This window comes from Pseudonaja textilis, chromosome 7, assembly GCF_049901715.1.
Source record: "Pseudonaja textilis isolate UNSWEBS1 chromosome 7, rPseTex1.2, whole genome shotgun sequence".
Lineage (NCBI taxonomy): Eukaryota > Metazoa > Chordata > Lepidosauria > Squamata > Elapidae > Pseudonaja > Pseudonaja textilis.
Window position 1 is genome coordinate 19,043,100 of NC_141996.1, and position 13,145 is coordinate 19,056,244.

At 36.6% G+C, this 13,145-nt stretch overlaps 1 protein-coding gene across 3 annotated transcripts in view; it reads right to left on the reverse strand.

Moving 5' to 3' along the window:
- Window positions 1-8,882: 8,882 nt before the first annotated feature.
- The window catches only part of LOC113441743 (gap junction beta-2 protein-like), a 53,886-nt gene continuing 49,623 nt past the window's right edge, over window positions 8,883-13,145 (reverse strand). For all 3 annotated transcript variants that reach the window (XM_087937141.1, XM_087937142.1, XM_026708899.2), the window contains exon 2: window positions 8,883-10,234. In XM_087937141.1, the coding sequence (XP_087793267.1) occupies window positions 9,421-10,234 (814 nt within the window). In that variant the 3' untranslated portion in view covers window positions 8,883-9,420. The remainder of the gene's footprint in view (window positions 10,235-13,145) is intronic.

Genomic DNA, 13,145 nt, shown 5'->3' on the forward strand with positions numbered 1-13,145 from the left:
CTGCATGGATTTCACCATGGGGGAGGGGATTTCTTTTCCTTCTTAAGCCATGGGATAGAGACCACCTTCTTTTCACACTATTGAGGCAAAGCTGGACGCTGGAAGAACTTCTACTTGACTGTAAGTTATGACTGATGATACCTAATGAATCCAATAAACTAATTTGCATGGAAGCCTTTGTAGTGTTTAACTATTAATCCCAAGCTCCTTAAAGCATTCAAGAGCATGAGGCAAGAAAGGCATACAGAAGTGGTTTGCCTTTGATGCCTTCAGGCACATTTTTTTTCCAACTTGCCAACCAATATTGTGCATAATTCTGAGAATTTGTGGTAATCTTCCATCCTAAGCAGGTCCATACTTAGCTTTTTGAGACCAACTATAGAATTGAATCTCCATACTGCAGACAGTGCTTGTAGTTCCACACTGTAGCACTAGATGGAAACAGGAAGATTTCTATGAGAAACTCCAGGGACAGCCCACAGGGCTGATGATAAATTCCATGTGCCTAAAAAGACAAAAAAGGAACTTGCAGAACGAGATAGTTCAGCAATAGTCAACTATTAATAGAATATAAATTTGCTGAGTCAATAGAGTTCAGAAAATGGTGTTCTAATTAAGCTCAATTCATAAAAAGAAACAGATTTTTAAAAATCTGATCCAGTTCCTCAATTTGGTGTCATCCAGACTGTAATCAGAAGTTCAGCATGATGCTTCAGACATTTATGTTATACCTGTCTTCAAGCTAATGCTATTGTCAACTTCATTTTCCAAGTAATTAAGTAAGTAGATCTACAAGTGCTTTCTAATGATATCGGAATCAGATACAAATTATATATAAAGAATGCTTGTAAATATTCAAATTGCAAGCATACATTAAGATTATTTATCAACAGATTACATCCTTGTTATGTATGCCAGCCTTTCCTAACTTGATATTCTTCTGATGTGCAGGGATGCACCTTTGAGAATTCTAACAGGAATTCTGGGAGTTGAAGTCCAACGTTTTTGGAGGACAAAGTGCTGAAAAGGACAAATCAACAAGCAAACTTCAAATTCTGTCAATGTATTATTCCTTCATTGGAGTAGAATAACTGAGTACCTTTGAACCACCTTGTTCTTGTTTTAGGTGGAGTTGAACAGAAGAGGAAACGAAGTTAGCAGCTCATCCGTGAGACCTGATTTGCAGGACCTGCTGCTAGATATTTATTTATAATTTTGATGGGTGGGGAAGCTAGTTAGTTGCCTTGTCTTGAACATAAAGCAATAATCTCCAGTAAATCTCAGATTTGTGAAGTACATTAGAGGAAGTGTCCTTAAATTGTGAACAAAAATGTTGTCTAATTCATGCACAGTCAAGATCATGTTCAAATGGCAGCATTTAGTAATGCTGAGGAACACAACATATCTGTTGGCTGTGTTTCAAAGAAAAAACAAACAACCCACTTATGGTCCTCCATAGAAAATTGGGAACAGTGGCATAGCTACAAAACGAACTTGTGACTCTTGAGGAAGTATACAGGATCCTTGGGTTGAAGAGTTTTCTGATCTCGATGACACTGCATGGTGAAGGCCAGAGGTGTTATTCATCAGGTTCTGATCAGTTCTGGAGAACCGGTAGCGGAAATGTTGAGTAGTTTGGAGAACCGGCAAATACCACCTCTGACTGGTGATTTTACAATATCCTTCCCCTGCCACACCCACCAAGTCATGCCCACAGCACCTGTAGTAAAAAAAATTTGAATCCCACCACTGGTGAAGACCATCTGGCAGATGACAAATAGTTAGGTTTCTGCAAGAATATTTGTTTCTTTAAGAGTGGAGGTAGTGCCCTGGACTTGAAGGAGGCACTCTCAAGAATCCCTTACTTGACTGATTGTTTTGGATAATTTTCATTTCATTTTCCTTTCTGGGAAAGTAATTGGGAAGGTGCCCAGATTGCAGCTTCAGAGAGCCCTGGAAGATATGGATTATTTAGATCTTTTTCCATATGGTTTCAGATGGGGGGCATAGTAATGAGACAATATTGATCATGTAATTGATTTATGGAAAAGCCAAGATGGGGGCAGTGCAAACATCCTTCTGCTCCTTGATCTGATGACAGCTTTCAATATCCTCAACCATATTATATGCTGAATATCTGTAGTGAATGAAAATGTAAGCATGGTGTGTGTGTGAGAGAGAGGGGGGGTGCGGGGAAGATATCAAAACAGACACTCTTCGTTTAGATCAGAGCTCAACAGTCTCAGCCAGCCAAGACCTTTACACGAACTCACCTTGTGTGCCAGTTTGTGCTCAGTACCTGCTGAGAAACACTTAAGACTTAAGTGTTTTAAGAAACGCTCGTGCTTTGGTCATCTTGTGATTGGACTCTTGCAATTTACTCTATGTGGGGTTGTCTTTGAAGACAATTTGGAAACTGTAGATTGCTCAGAATGCAGTAGCATAGGCAGTGATGGGCAGACCATGACATTCATGAGTTGCATGGGTTACCATTAGCTTCCTCATTCAGCTGAAGTTCTGGTTATCATCTATAAAGCCATTCATGGTACAGGCCCTGGTTACTGCTTATTTAATGTAGTGTTTTTCTAAGTCTGACAGAATTGACATGTCTGGGTCCCAGCAATGAAACAATGAAACCATGAAAAGAAACAATGTCATCTGGTGGAACCAGGAGGTTGGCTTTCTCTATCATGGTGCCGAAGATCTGTATGCTCCTCACCTTGGTCTAATTAAATGAGACCCAATTTTCAATGTCCCTAGGCTCTGGATTAGGGCATATAACAGACGCCGTGTATGTTTTAGTGGTATGTTGGAATGATTTTGGGAAGTAGAAGGAAAAACAGGTGCCTAGATATCAATATAATAAACAAAACACTGACTTCATTTATGATTCAGAAGGGATCCTCCCAAGTTTTCAGGAGAGAAGGGGAGAGATACTTTCAGACCTTCAAGATTTTCTTCATTTAACCTTATAATAAAGCCAACACTAATACTCCTGAGTGTGCTTCTTGTCTGGACTACCTTGCTAGGCTGAAAATATATGTTCCACTTTTTAATATGAAGCTCAAGGTTGCCCCACCTTGATTCTCTTTGATGTAAGAGAAGAGAGACAGAAACTCTATCAGGCTTTCAGGGCTCTACTTTATGCCTTGCATCAATCACATAACATTCCAGTGTTTATATGAAGTCAGTTTCCTGATGTGGACTACTTCAAAAGGAACTATTTGTTGATGATTTACAGCAGATATAGACAACTAAAATCAGTATAATCTTGGTTTGGACCAAGATGGATTCTCTCAGTGGCATATCAAGGGTGAAGACAGTGGGAACAGACATCCCTGGATGCAGGCAATAAGTGAGTGTGTTGTCTAACGAGGCTCCAAGTGTAAAATAGACTAAATATGTCACCAGACCCCACCTATAGAACTCATTCACTTCCAACATCTTTGCTGAACTTTAGATCTCAATTTCAAATGCAATAGTTTCACATTGGCATTTGAATATTTAGTCATAAGGAATATTGTTCATGTTTGAGAAGCCTTAAAATCCTTCCTGCTACAGTAAGACACAATGGAAACCCATTTTGATATCCAATGGTAGAAGAAACTATATTTAAATTCTACTGAGTAATCTCGGAGGCTTTTTAGCTATAAGATGTTGGGTAGCTTTGTTTCAGTTTGGTTATTATACTACATGTTTGAACAAGGGTGTTTTTGAATTAACTGTCAACTCATGTCATTTACTATAGGGTGTTAAATGATGTACAAGAGACATTTTTTCATGTTTATCTCAAATCCTATTTTCTAATTTAGGGATCTGCAGAAAAGTTTTAAGGGAATATCTGTTACCACATGACACATGGTAACTCTTTGCACTTACAAATACTGCTGACTTTGTTGGGAAGTGTTTTTAAATAATCTTGACATTGCTTTTTACCTTATTACTACCATTTAATTTCAAGTAACACAGTAATTGAGGGCAGGAAAATGTTCTAAATTTGCTCCTTCAGCTTCTGATTATATTTATTTCATAATGAAGAGAGAAAGGTTACATTTATTTAAAAAAATAAGTTTGCATATTAATTTAAGAATTTCTATAAAATGTTGATTAAAACAATTCATTACATAGGCATCAGTTACAAACCACAAGGAGAAAAAAAAAATGACAAAACCCTCATTGCAATGTTGGACACAAGCGTGTTAGTCATGGGCAGGGGTGGGATTCTACCGGTTCTGACTGGTTCTATAGAACCCCTTGTTAACTTTCTAAGCAGTTGGAAGCACTGGTAATTAGAAGAAATCTCCTTTTGTTTTTTTCCACTCTTATGACATTCTTGGCAGTATGCCTAGACTTACTGTCTCTGAAGATACTTTCTTAAAGGGAAAGAGTTGTTTTAAGCTTTTTATACTGCTACTGGGAGGAAATACTCCCCTGGAAATACTCCTTGGCTAGCTAGAAAGATTGATATTCAAACGTGAGTTTTACATACCCTTTCTGAGTTTTGGTCTAAAACTGGTTTTGGGTGAAGTTTATTTTTGTGCTTGGTGATGTTTAATCCTGTGTTTATTGATGGGATAATTTTCCCTATTCACCTTTGTTTGGAAGGAAAAAGATTAATCTCTGTTCCTGAAAAGAAACTGGTTTAAGAAATCTGGCCAATTCCTGTGTCTATTTGTTCTGGTAATTGGTTTTACAAGCAACAGCTACTGTTGTGATTTAATTATTTGTACTTTATTTGAATTTTTTCCTGCCTCATGGTTTCTTTTTCTATTTGGGGAGGGGATCTTCCTTCACTGCTTTAGTGGTATCTGGCATTGTCCTTTTGGGGCGTACTTCCAAGAGGCAGGATGCAAGCTTGACACTGATTTTTTTTTTACTGCCTTTTGGGGGTGGGTGGGGGTGGAATGTGACCTTTCCTTAAATCTGGATGATTTCTTTAGGATATCTTACAAGACCAGCTAGTGTCTTTAAGTGGTACAAATGGATCTAAGGATTGCTTTTCCTGGGTGTGCTCTTTCTGGAGAACTTAAATGATCTCTGAAAAGGGTTTCACTTTATGAGCAAGAGTTAGCTGCTGATAGTTATCATTGCATTTTAACTGTTATAATTTCTCAAGGTGCTCTGGCACCTCGCCTGATTTGTAACTGTGGCTTGCAGGTATTTTTAATCTAATGACTGATATTTAGGGCAGCTTTTTGCAAGCAAAGAAGCATTTTGTATTTTTGTACAGGTAATCCTTGATTTACAACAGTTCATTTAGTGACCATTCAAAGTTACAATGGCACTGAAAAAAGTGACTTATGACCGTTTTTCACACTTACAACTGTTGTAGCATCCCCACTGTCATGAGAGGCCAGGCAAGGAGAAGCACCCCTTAACGTGAGTGACATCGAGTTGGCCATGCCCACCCAGTCACATGACCACCAAGCCACACCCACCAACTAAGAACGCCCACAGAACCAGTTGTTAAATAATTTAAACCCCCCCCCCCCAGTCCTGGGGCTTGTGTTGCGATGTCATGATACATCTTTCATCACCTAATCCCTTTGCCCTGCCAGGAGATGCCTCTGGCCAATGCATACCTCATTATTATGTACATGGACTGGCAGTTGCTGTTCAAATTTTAAATCCTACTGAGAGTTGCTAGACAGAGCATTTGACACTGGGATTTCTGCTTGCATAGCTATAGTCCTTTTGAAGAAAAGAATGCTTTAGAGCAGGGGTGTCAACTCATGTCATCATGTGGGCATCACGTGATGTATCACAACTTTTTCCCCTTTCACTAAAATGGGCCTGTGTGTGGCCAGTGCGTGACGCATCGCCCTGAGTTTGGCACCCCTGCTTTAGAGGCCAGTATTTTAGTGGTAGATTAAAATAGGGAGCTATCTTATTGAGGCTGGGCATCCATATAATACAACTGATAAGAAAAATGAATAGCTTGTATTGCCTCATAAATATTTCAGTTATGGAGAGGAAACAGTAAATAGGACTGAAAAACTTCAGTAGTTTGTTCGATTGGCTCAAGCACCTACACTAGCATCTTACTTTCAGCTGTGTTCAGCAAAATATATCCCCAAAAGTCAAAACAGCAAGATGCTAGTCATAATTGCTAGTCATAATTGATCTAAGCCTCACCCTTTTGTACATATGTATTTAAGCAACGTATGCTTAAAATCTGTGTTTAAATAGTTTGACTCTTTTTTCTTAATAAAGTTCTCAAGGAAAACAAAACCAAAAACCTGCCTAAACCATCCAAACCTGGAATGTGTATTCTGCTGCCCTGTTTTTATGTTTTTGGGTGATTTACTCCTCTCACATTACTTCATCCAGCTATCAGAAGTGTATTTATTCTCAGAGATTACAGTTGAGAAGTTCCATCTGCATTTCAGTTTGATTTCCAGGTATGTTACCACAACCAATGCTCACTGCTGTGCTTACCCATTTTTAATGTGAGACAACAAGTTAACCTAAAAGTCAATTGACAGACAATGCAATGACTGAGGCATGGATGTTATGAAGTTAAACCTGTTACCCCAGGTAGCAGATGGGCCTCTGCAGTTTGGATCAATTGAAGCATCCAAATTGTCTTCAAAGGCAGTCTGGTTGCTATGCAGTGACAAAGACATAAGTTATTGTAATCAAAGTTTCCTAACCTCAATTAGTTTTCTGATTGATTGCACCAGTTGATATCGGGCAAAAACTTTATTGGCCACAGTTTCTACTTGCTTTTCCAGTCAGAGTCATGATGGCAAAAATGGGCCTCCAAATTGCAAACCTGACCATTAAGTAGAAATATGATCTCATAAAAAGCCACAATTGGAGGTAAGATATAAATAGATATATTTCTGGTGACAGAAACCTCATCTTTCTGGAACTGAATCTGAAATTCTTAGACCATGCAAATCATTAGGCATGAAGTAGTAGATAAGATTTTTACTGCATCTCCAGACCAGGAGCCCTGACTCTCCACCCCCCCCCCCAGCAATTTCGTGTACATATTAAATAGCTTAAGTATTAAACATTATTGAGAAGTCTTAACAAGACCTCTTTAGTCTGATGGGGCAAGCTAAACAAACAAGCCAACAAATGAAGTCCACCAACATGTTTTGAATCTATAATTGCAAAACTCAGAAATAATCTCCTTCTGCTTCTGGATGTTATTTTTGATTCAGTAATAGATGGGCTACTGGCATAGGCAATTTTCCAAAAATGAAACCTAAGGGTAATCAGAAATCAGGCTAAATATATAGTTAGTGCCCTTGATTATTTGCAGAAGATGACCAAGAATTTTTAAATTTAAATTCTTTAACAATAGCAGCAAGTAAGAAAGTGCTCTGCTTTCAATACATACTAAAAATTAGGCTATGGAACAAACATTTTATGAGAAAGCTGCAGATGTGAGAACACCGTATCAAATTCACCTTTTGCTACCAAGAACAAATTCCTAGTTAAGCATGTGGTCAAGAGACACCTAAATCTGATACCAAGTATGTGTGGTATTACTTTTAAACAAATATCCATAGGTTTGTGTCTGACACTTTCTCCCAGCTGTTATTACCAACTTAGTGTTACCAGTAAATGGATATTAGAATTAAGAGAACAAATAAAATTATTGAAGCCTGAAATTTTCTGGCAGGCTTACTTACATAAACCTCAACTTAAAGCACCTTAATCAGACATCTATATAATAGCCAGTTAGCTCGGGTTTTTTCACTATCATTGGGAGACAGATTGTTTTAGAACCGGGCTGTAGGCTTGCAGGCCTGATGCGTCACACACTGGCCATGCTCACGCCCAGTTTACTGAAGGGGGAAAAACTCCCAATACGTCACGTGACACCACCGTGACAACATGAGTTTGAACACCTGTTTTAGAATGTTGGTCAAATGTGCTATTTTTATTTGCTGTATTTAATGTTGCTTATCAAGCTAACTGATAAGGAAGAAAAAGAAAATCACTATCTTTTGGTGTTTATGGTAGAAAGGAACAGTAAGTATAATCTGACTCTTTTATCTTTTCCTTGATGCTTTATAATTAGAATAGCATGAGTTGTGTGGAAAGCATTAATCTCTTTGACCATGGCTAATATAACAATTAAATTTATATTTTCCTACCTTCCTATATTAATTAAAATCCAAGCCCCACCAATTGATGTGATGGAACTCTACTCAATTTGCATCTTCCTCTTCTTCCCGTCTACTCTGACCATTAGTGTTCCAAATAATAGCTGCAGTCCTTCCTGTATCTCGATGGTTACTTCCTTCAAATTCTTTTTGTAGTAAAATAAATACCTTCCAACGCCTATGGCTTAGCTTGCAGTTCCAAACTGAATCAGTTCATTCTGGGAATTTGGATGTTGCATAAACTAATGGAAATTGAAACTTAAACCTTGTGTAGAATTTAACACTCAATGTAACTCCAGACTTAAGTACTAAACAAAGTGAAAAGTTGAGAAGAAATTCTATTGTAAAGGTCATGCAATTAAATGTCAGAATCTAGCCCGCTAAAACTTGACTAAATCTTACTTCAATTTTCTTCCCTTTGGATGAAACACTGTGGTTGTTTTTTTTTTAGGTCTCAACCTTTTTTGAAAATAAAAAAGTAAACATATTTACAGGAAGTCAAAAACATTTTTCTTTTATTTAGAACAAGTTGATTTAAATGTTGCTGAGAGACATATTCTTCACATTATTTTCAACCAACTACCACTGCCTTTCCTACTTTTAACATTTCCATTTATGGTTTAATAATAATATTAAAGAAATAATAAAAATAATGGATATGCTCTGTAGTTGTTGAAACACTATATTGGTATCTTCTTTAAAATTGTAAATAATCCATTACAATACAAGGAGATTTCATAACTGGCAGTAGACAGAATATTCATAAAATTATTTATTGTTCATGGTTTAAAATGTTTACTTTCTAATCATATTACAGTGGAGACGTTAGCATTTTGTTCATTTATGAAAATAAAAATAAAAAAGAGACATAGTTAATCATATGTCTTAACATTAAGAAATATGGAATATCAGTCCTTAGAAAAATATGTCAATTTAATTTAATTGAAAAAGTAGAACTACCACAGTCGTAAAGCGTCTTGTAATACTAACAGTATTTAATCAGTAAGGCAGTTAATTCCAGCTCTTTAAACTAAAGATTAATTTCAATATGAAGGCACGAATTAGGATTATTTCTTTAACAAATCAAAACAGATTTGGTAAAGTTATACATAAAGTAAATCACATCATCTTAAAATCTTTGACATTCTTATGTCGCTATTGACCTTAGAAATCATGTCCAGCGTGTAGACATGTAATAATACTCCTGTTGACTCTGTTACTTTATTGCTTAATCAAATCTAACCACTTTCACAGCAGCTTACTCTACATCAAATGCATATTAAGACTTATGGTCACTCTAGTTGTTTGTAAATGGTGTTACTGTATTCTGGCAGCTATCTGATATAAGCTCATTCATTTCATTTTGCTTACTTTCTTCTTTGTTTCCCTGGATGGCATGATTTTTGGGTATTTTTCCTCTTCGAGACCTTCTTACACAGAACTTCAGCAACAAATATGAGAATTCTGCTACATTTAGTAGAATGCAAATGCCAGACACTGAAATCATAAAAATGGTAAATATTGTCTTTTCGGTAGGTCGAGAAACAAAACAATCTACTATATTGGGACATGGCCAAACACTACATTTCAGTAAGCGAGGCATGTGATACCCCTCGTACATATAGTAAAACACATACATGAAAGCAGCTTCAAATATCAGCCTGAATAAGATGCTGGCAGTGTATGTCCACCACAAAGGACCCTCAATATGGAACCTCTGTCTCTTTATTTCTTCTATGTCCTTGAATTCACAGTTTTTATCTCCTTTTTGGAACTTTTTTTTCTTTTCATGTCTCCTATATGCCACATGCATGGCCACCAAAAGTGCAGGAGTAGAAACAAAAATGAGCTGCAGGGCCCAGAGTCTGATATGAGAAACTGGGAAAAAATAATCGTAGCAGACATTTTTGCATCCTGGTTGCAAAGTATTGCAGACGAAGTCATCTTGTTCATCACCCCAAACTTCCTCTGCAGCAACCACGAGGATCATAATACGGAAGATGAAAAGAACAGTCAGCCAGATCTTCCCGATGCTGGTGGAATGTTTGTTCACTCCTCCTAAAACAGACTGCAGGGTTCCCCAGTCCATGTTATTGTCTGAGCTTTGGGTCCTGTTAAGACAAAAAGATGTTTTTAAAAATTATTTAATAGTTTTGTAAAGTTTCTTCTGGATTCACATGGATAGTTCATTCAAATAAATGATATAGCAACCGTAATAGCACTTAGACTTATTTACCGCTTCACATTGCTTTACAGCTCTCTCTAAGCAGTTTACAGAGACAGCATATTGCCCCCAACAATCTGGGTCCTCATGTTACCAACCTTGGAAGGATGGAAGGTTGAGTCAACCTTGAGCCAGTGAGAATTCAACAGCCGAATTGCTGTAGTCAGCAGAAGTAGCATACAGTTCTGCATTCTAACTACTGTACCACCACGACTCATATATAAGCAACTAAAATGTTTTGTTTTTTTTTAACAACAGCCCATATCTTAAATAGATTGTTTTGGATCTCATTTCAACAGGGGCAGCAAAAATATTGTAGGAAGCTAAAATGCAATTATCCTTTTCTGACTTAATGATACCAAAATAATCCCAACAGTGCTTAGACTTTCTACAAATAGTGACCGAAGTAAAAGATTTAGATTTATATATTTATTTATAAAACATATACGGCCACCTGTCTCATAAAATGCAAATAGAGGGTGACTAAGGCATGAATGTCAGTAAGCACTCATCTCACATTTTTGCTTGTATTTAATTTGTACACAACCATTTTTGTTTTATATTTAATAAAGTTACAATACCGTTGTAAATATTGCAATGACATATTCGGGGTGCATTTAACTTTGATCCTTGTAAGGTGCCCTTCATAGAATTTTCATAATCCTGACTCAGTTTATGCATGTTGAATGTTCCAGGAAACAAGCCTAGCCACTTGCAAGTGAATCTGTGCATCACACCCATTGATTACCCAAGCACCAAAGTATTCTATGCTGACCGAAGATAATGTGGCATTGTTGCTTATAGAGTTATAGAGAGATATCTATTATTTATATTTGGCCACCCAACTGCTGTTATTTAAAGGATGGATGAAATTGAAAGTTTTAAAAAGAATCCAGGGCTGTTTCTGGAGTCATCAAGAATGAGGGTTTTTTCCCCCCTTAAAAAGAATGTATCTGTGGTAAATGTACAAAATAAACCTGAATTAATTCTTTAGCTCAACATGAAAAATGCATGATCTCATGTATTGGTAACAGTGGAACTTTTTTTAACAAACTGTGCAAGTTCAATTTAGAGTTCTTAAGGCCACTTTATTTTTCACATATTGTTTTAAGTTTCACATTGTTTTAAAGACTGCAGGGTGGTTTTTCTCAGTGCAGATAATCCTCACTTAGCAATAATTTATTCAATGACTGTTCAAAGTTACAGTGCTGCTGAACCAGGAAAGCTATATCCAGCCCTTAAAATTGCAATTGTTATAGCATCCCTGAGGTCATGTGATTGCCATTTGTAACCTTCACTTCCAGCTTCCAACAGCAGCAGAGTGGCCTAGTGGTGAAGATGTTCAACTCCCACTCAGAAGCTGTTCAATCCTAGGTAGCGATAGATTTTTTTTTTCAGGGTGCAAAGAGAAAATATCTACTGCGAACTTCATATGGGCATCTGGAAGGGCACCTAATCAGTAAATGCTTAGCTCCATTCAGCTGCCTTGACTCTACCCCAAATTAAGGAATTACGGGGCTTTTAAAAAAAGGGTGTGGGGGGGAAACCCTACCAGATTCCAACAACCAAACTCAGTGGAGAAGTTGTCAGGGAACTCTGATCACATGACATTGCACTTAATGACCATGTATGATTTGTTTAATGACAGCAACTGGAACTACTGTTGTAACTTGGTGCAATGTTTTTTTTGGTTTTTTGGTTTAAGCTTGGCAATAGTGTTCCCATTCCCAATTATAGTTGTTAGCTGAAAACTACCTGTATATGCGAATGTGAGGAGAAGGAAGATGCTAGGTAGCTACAAAATTACTTGGTGTACATCTACTGTATGTGCCAAATTATTGAATTCCTTGGGATATTTTTCCAAAAGAAAAGAATTTCCCAAAGAATATGTAACATCCTTAAAAATAATCAAACAGGAACATTGATTCTTAGTATGCCAAAAGACATTTGGAAAATAGTACTTATGAATTATTCTTAGAGTCAAAAATGGACGTGCCTATGATTCTAAGATAGATAATGACTTTTTTATTTAAGAAAATCCTATCATCTTAAAAAATAGATATCTTTGGACTTTACTACAAGATAAAACTCTCATCTCTTTCTTATTATATTTTGATCTATCAAATATAGATAATCAGCACAACTCCATTGTAAGAGACCAATCAGTGTTATAGTCTATATGCTCACTGAGGATTAAATAAAGGCCATATGAATCTAACAAAAAATATTCACTGAGTTTGGGATAGATTTTGATTTAACTAGTAGAAGTACTTTAAAACAATTTTCTATCTCTCCTTGTTTCCCAATAGTCCTTAAGAAACATTAGATTCTTGGAATAATTATTAACTGAGCAGGAGAAAATTAGTATTTCATTTTTCTGATTATATTGCAACAAAGTGTAAAATAGATGATCTTTGTCACTCTTTACTATAGGTTAAGAAGAAATCATATAAAGATATGTGACACACTATAGAACCTACTCATACAACTAGGCTTCCTTAGAATATCCTAGATGACACCTGTTCTCCTGAAAAGTATTGGTTTTCACTTAATAATAAACCCCATAAAGCTAATTCAGCTTTAATGAAAATCCAAATACGATGACCATACTTTTAGAAATTTGCTGTTTGGATAATGATCTAAAGCCTTCTTTATAAATTACTACAATAGTATATTTCCCACTTTTTGATATAGTGATCTCAGATAATCATAATGGTTGAAGAGTCAAACTTCATATAAAAGGACTAATGATGTAAGTGTGATCTACATATCTGATTATATACTGATGTTTCAGCACA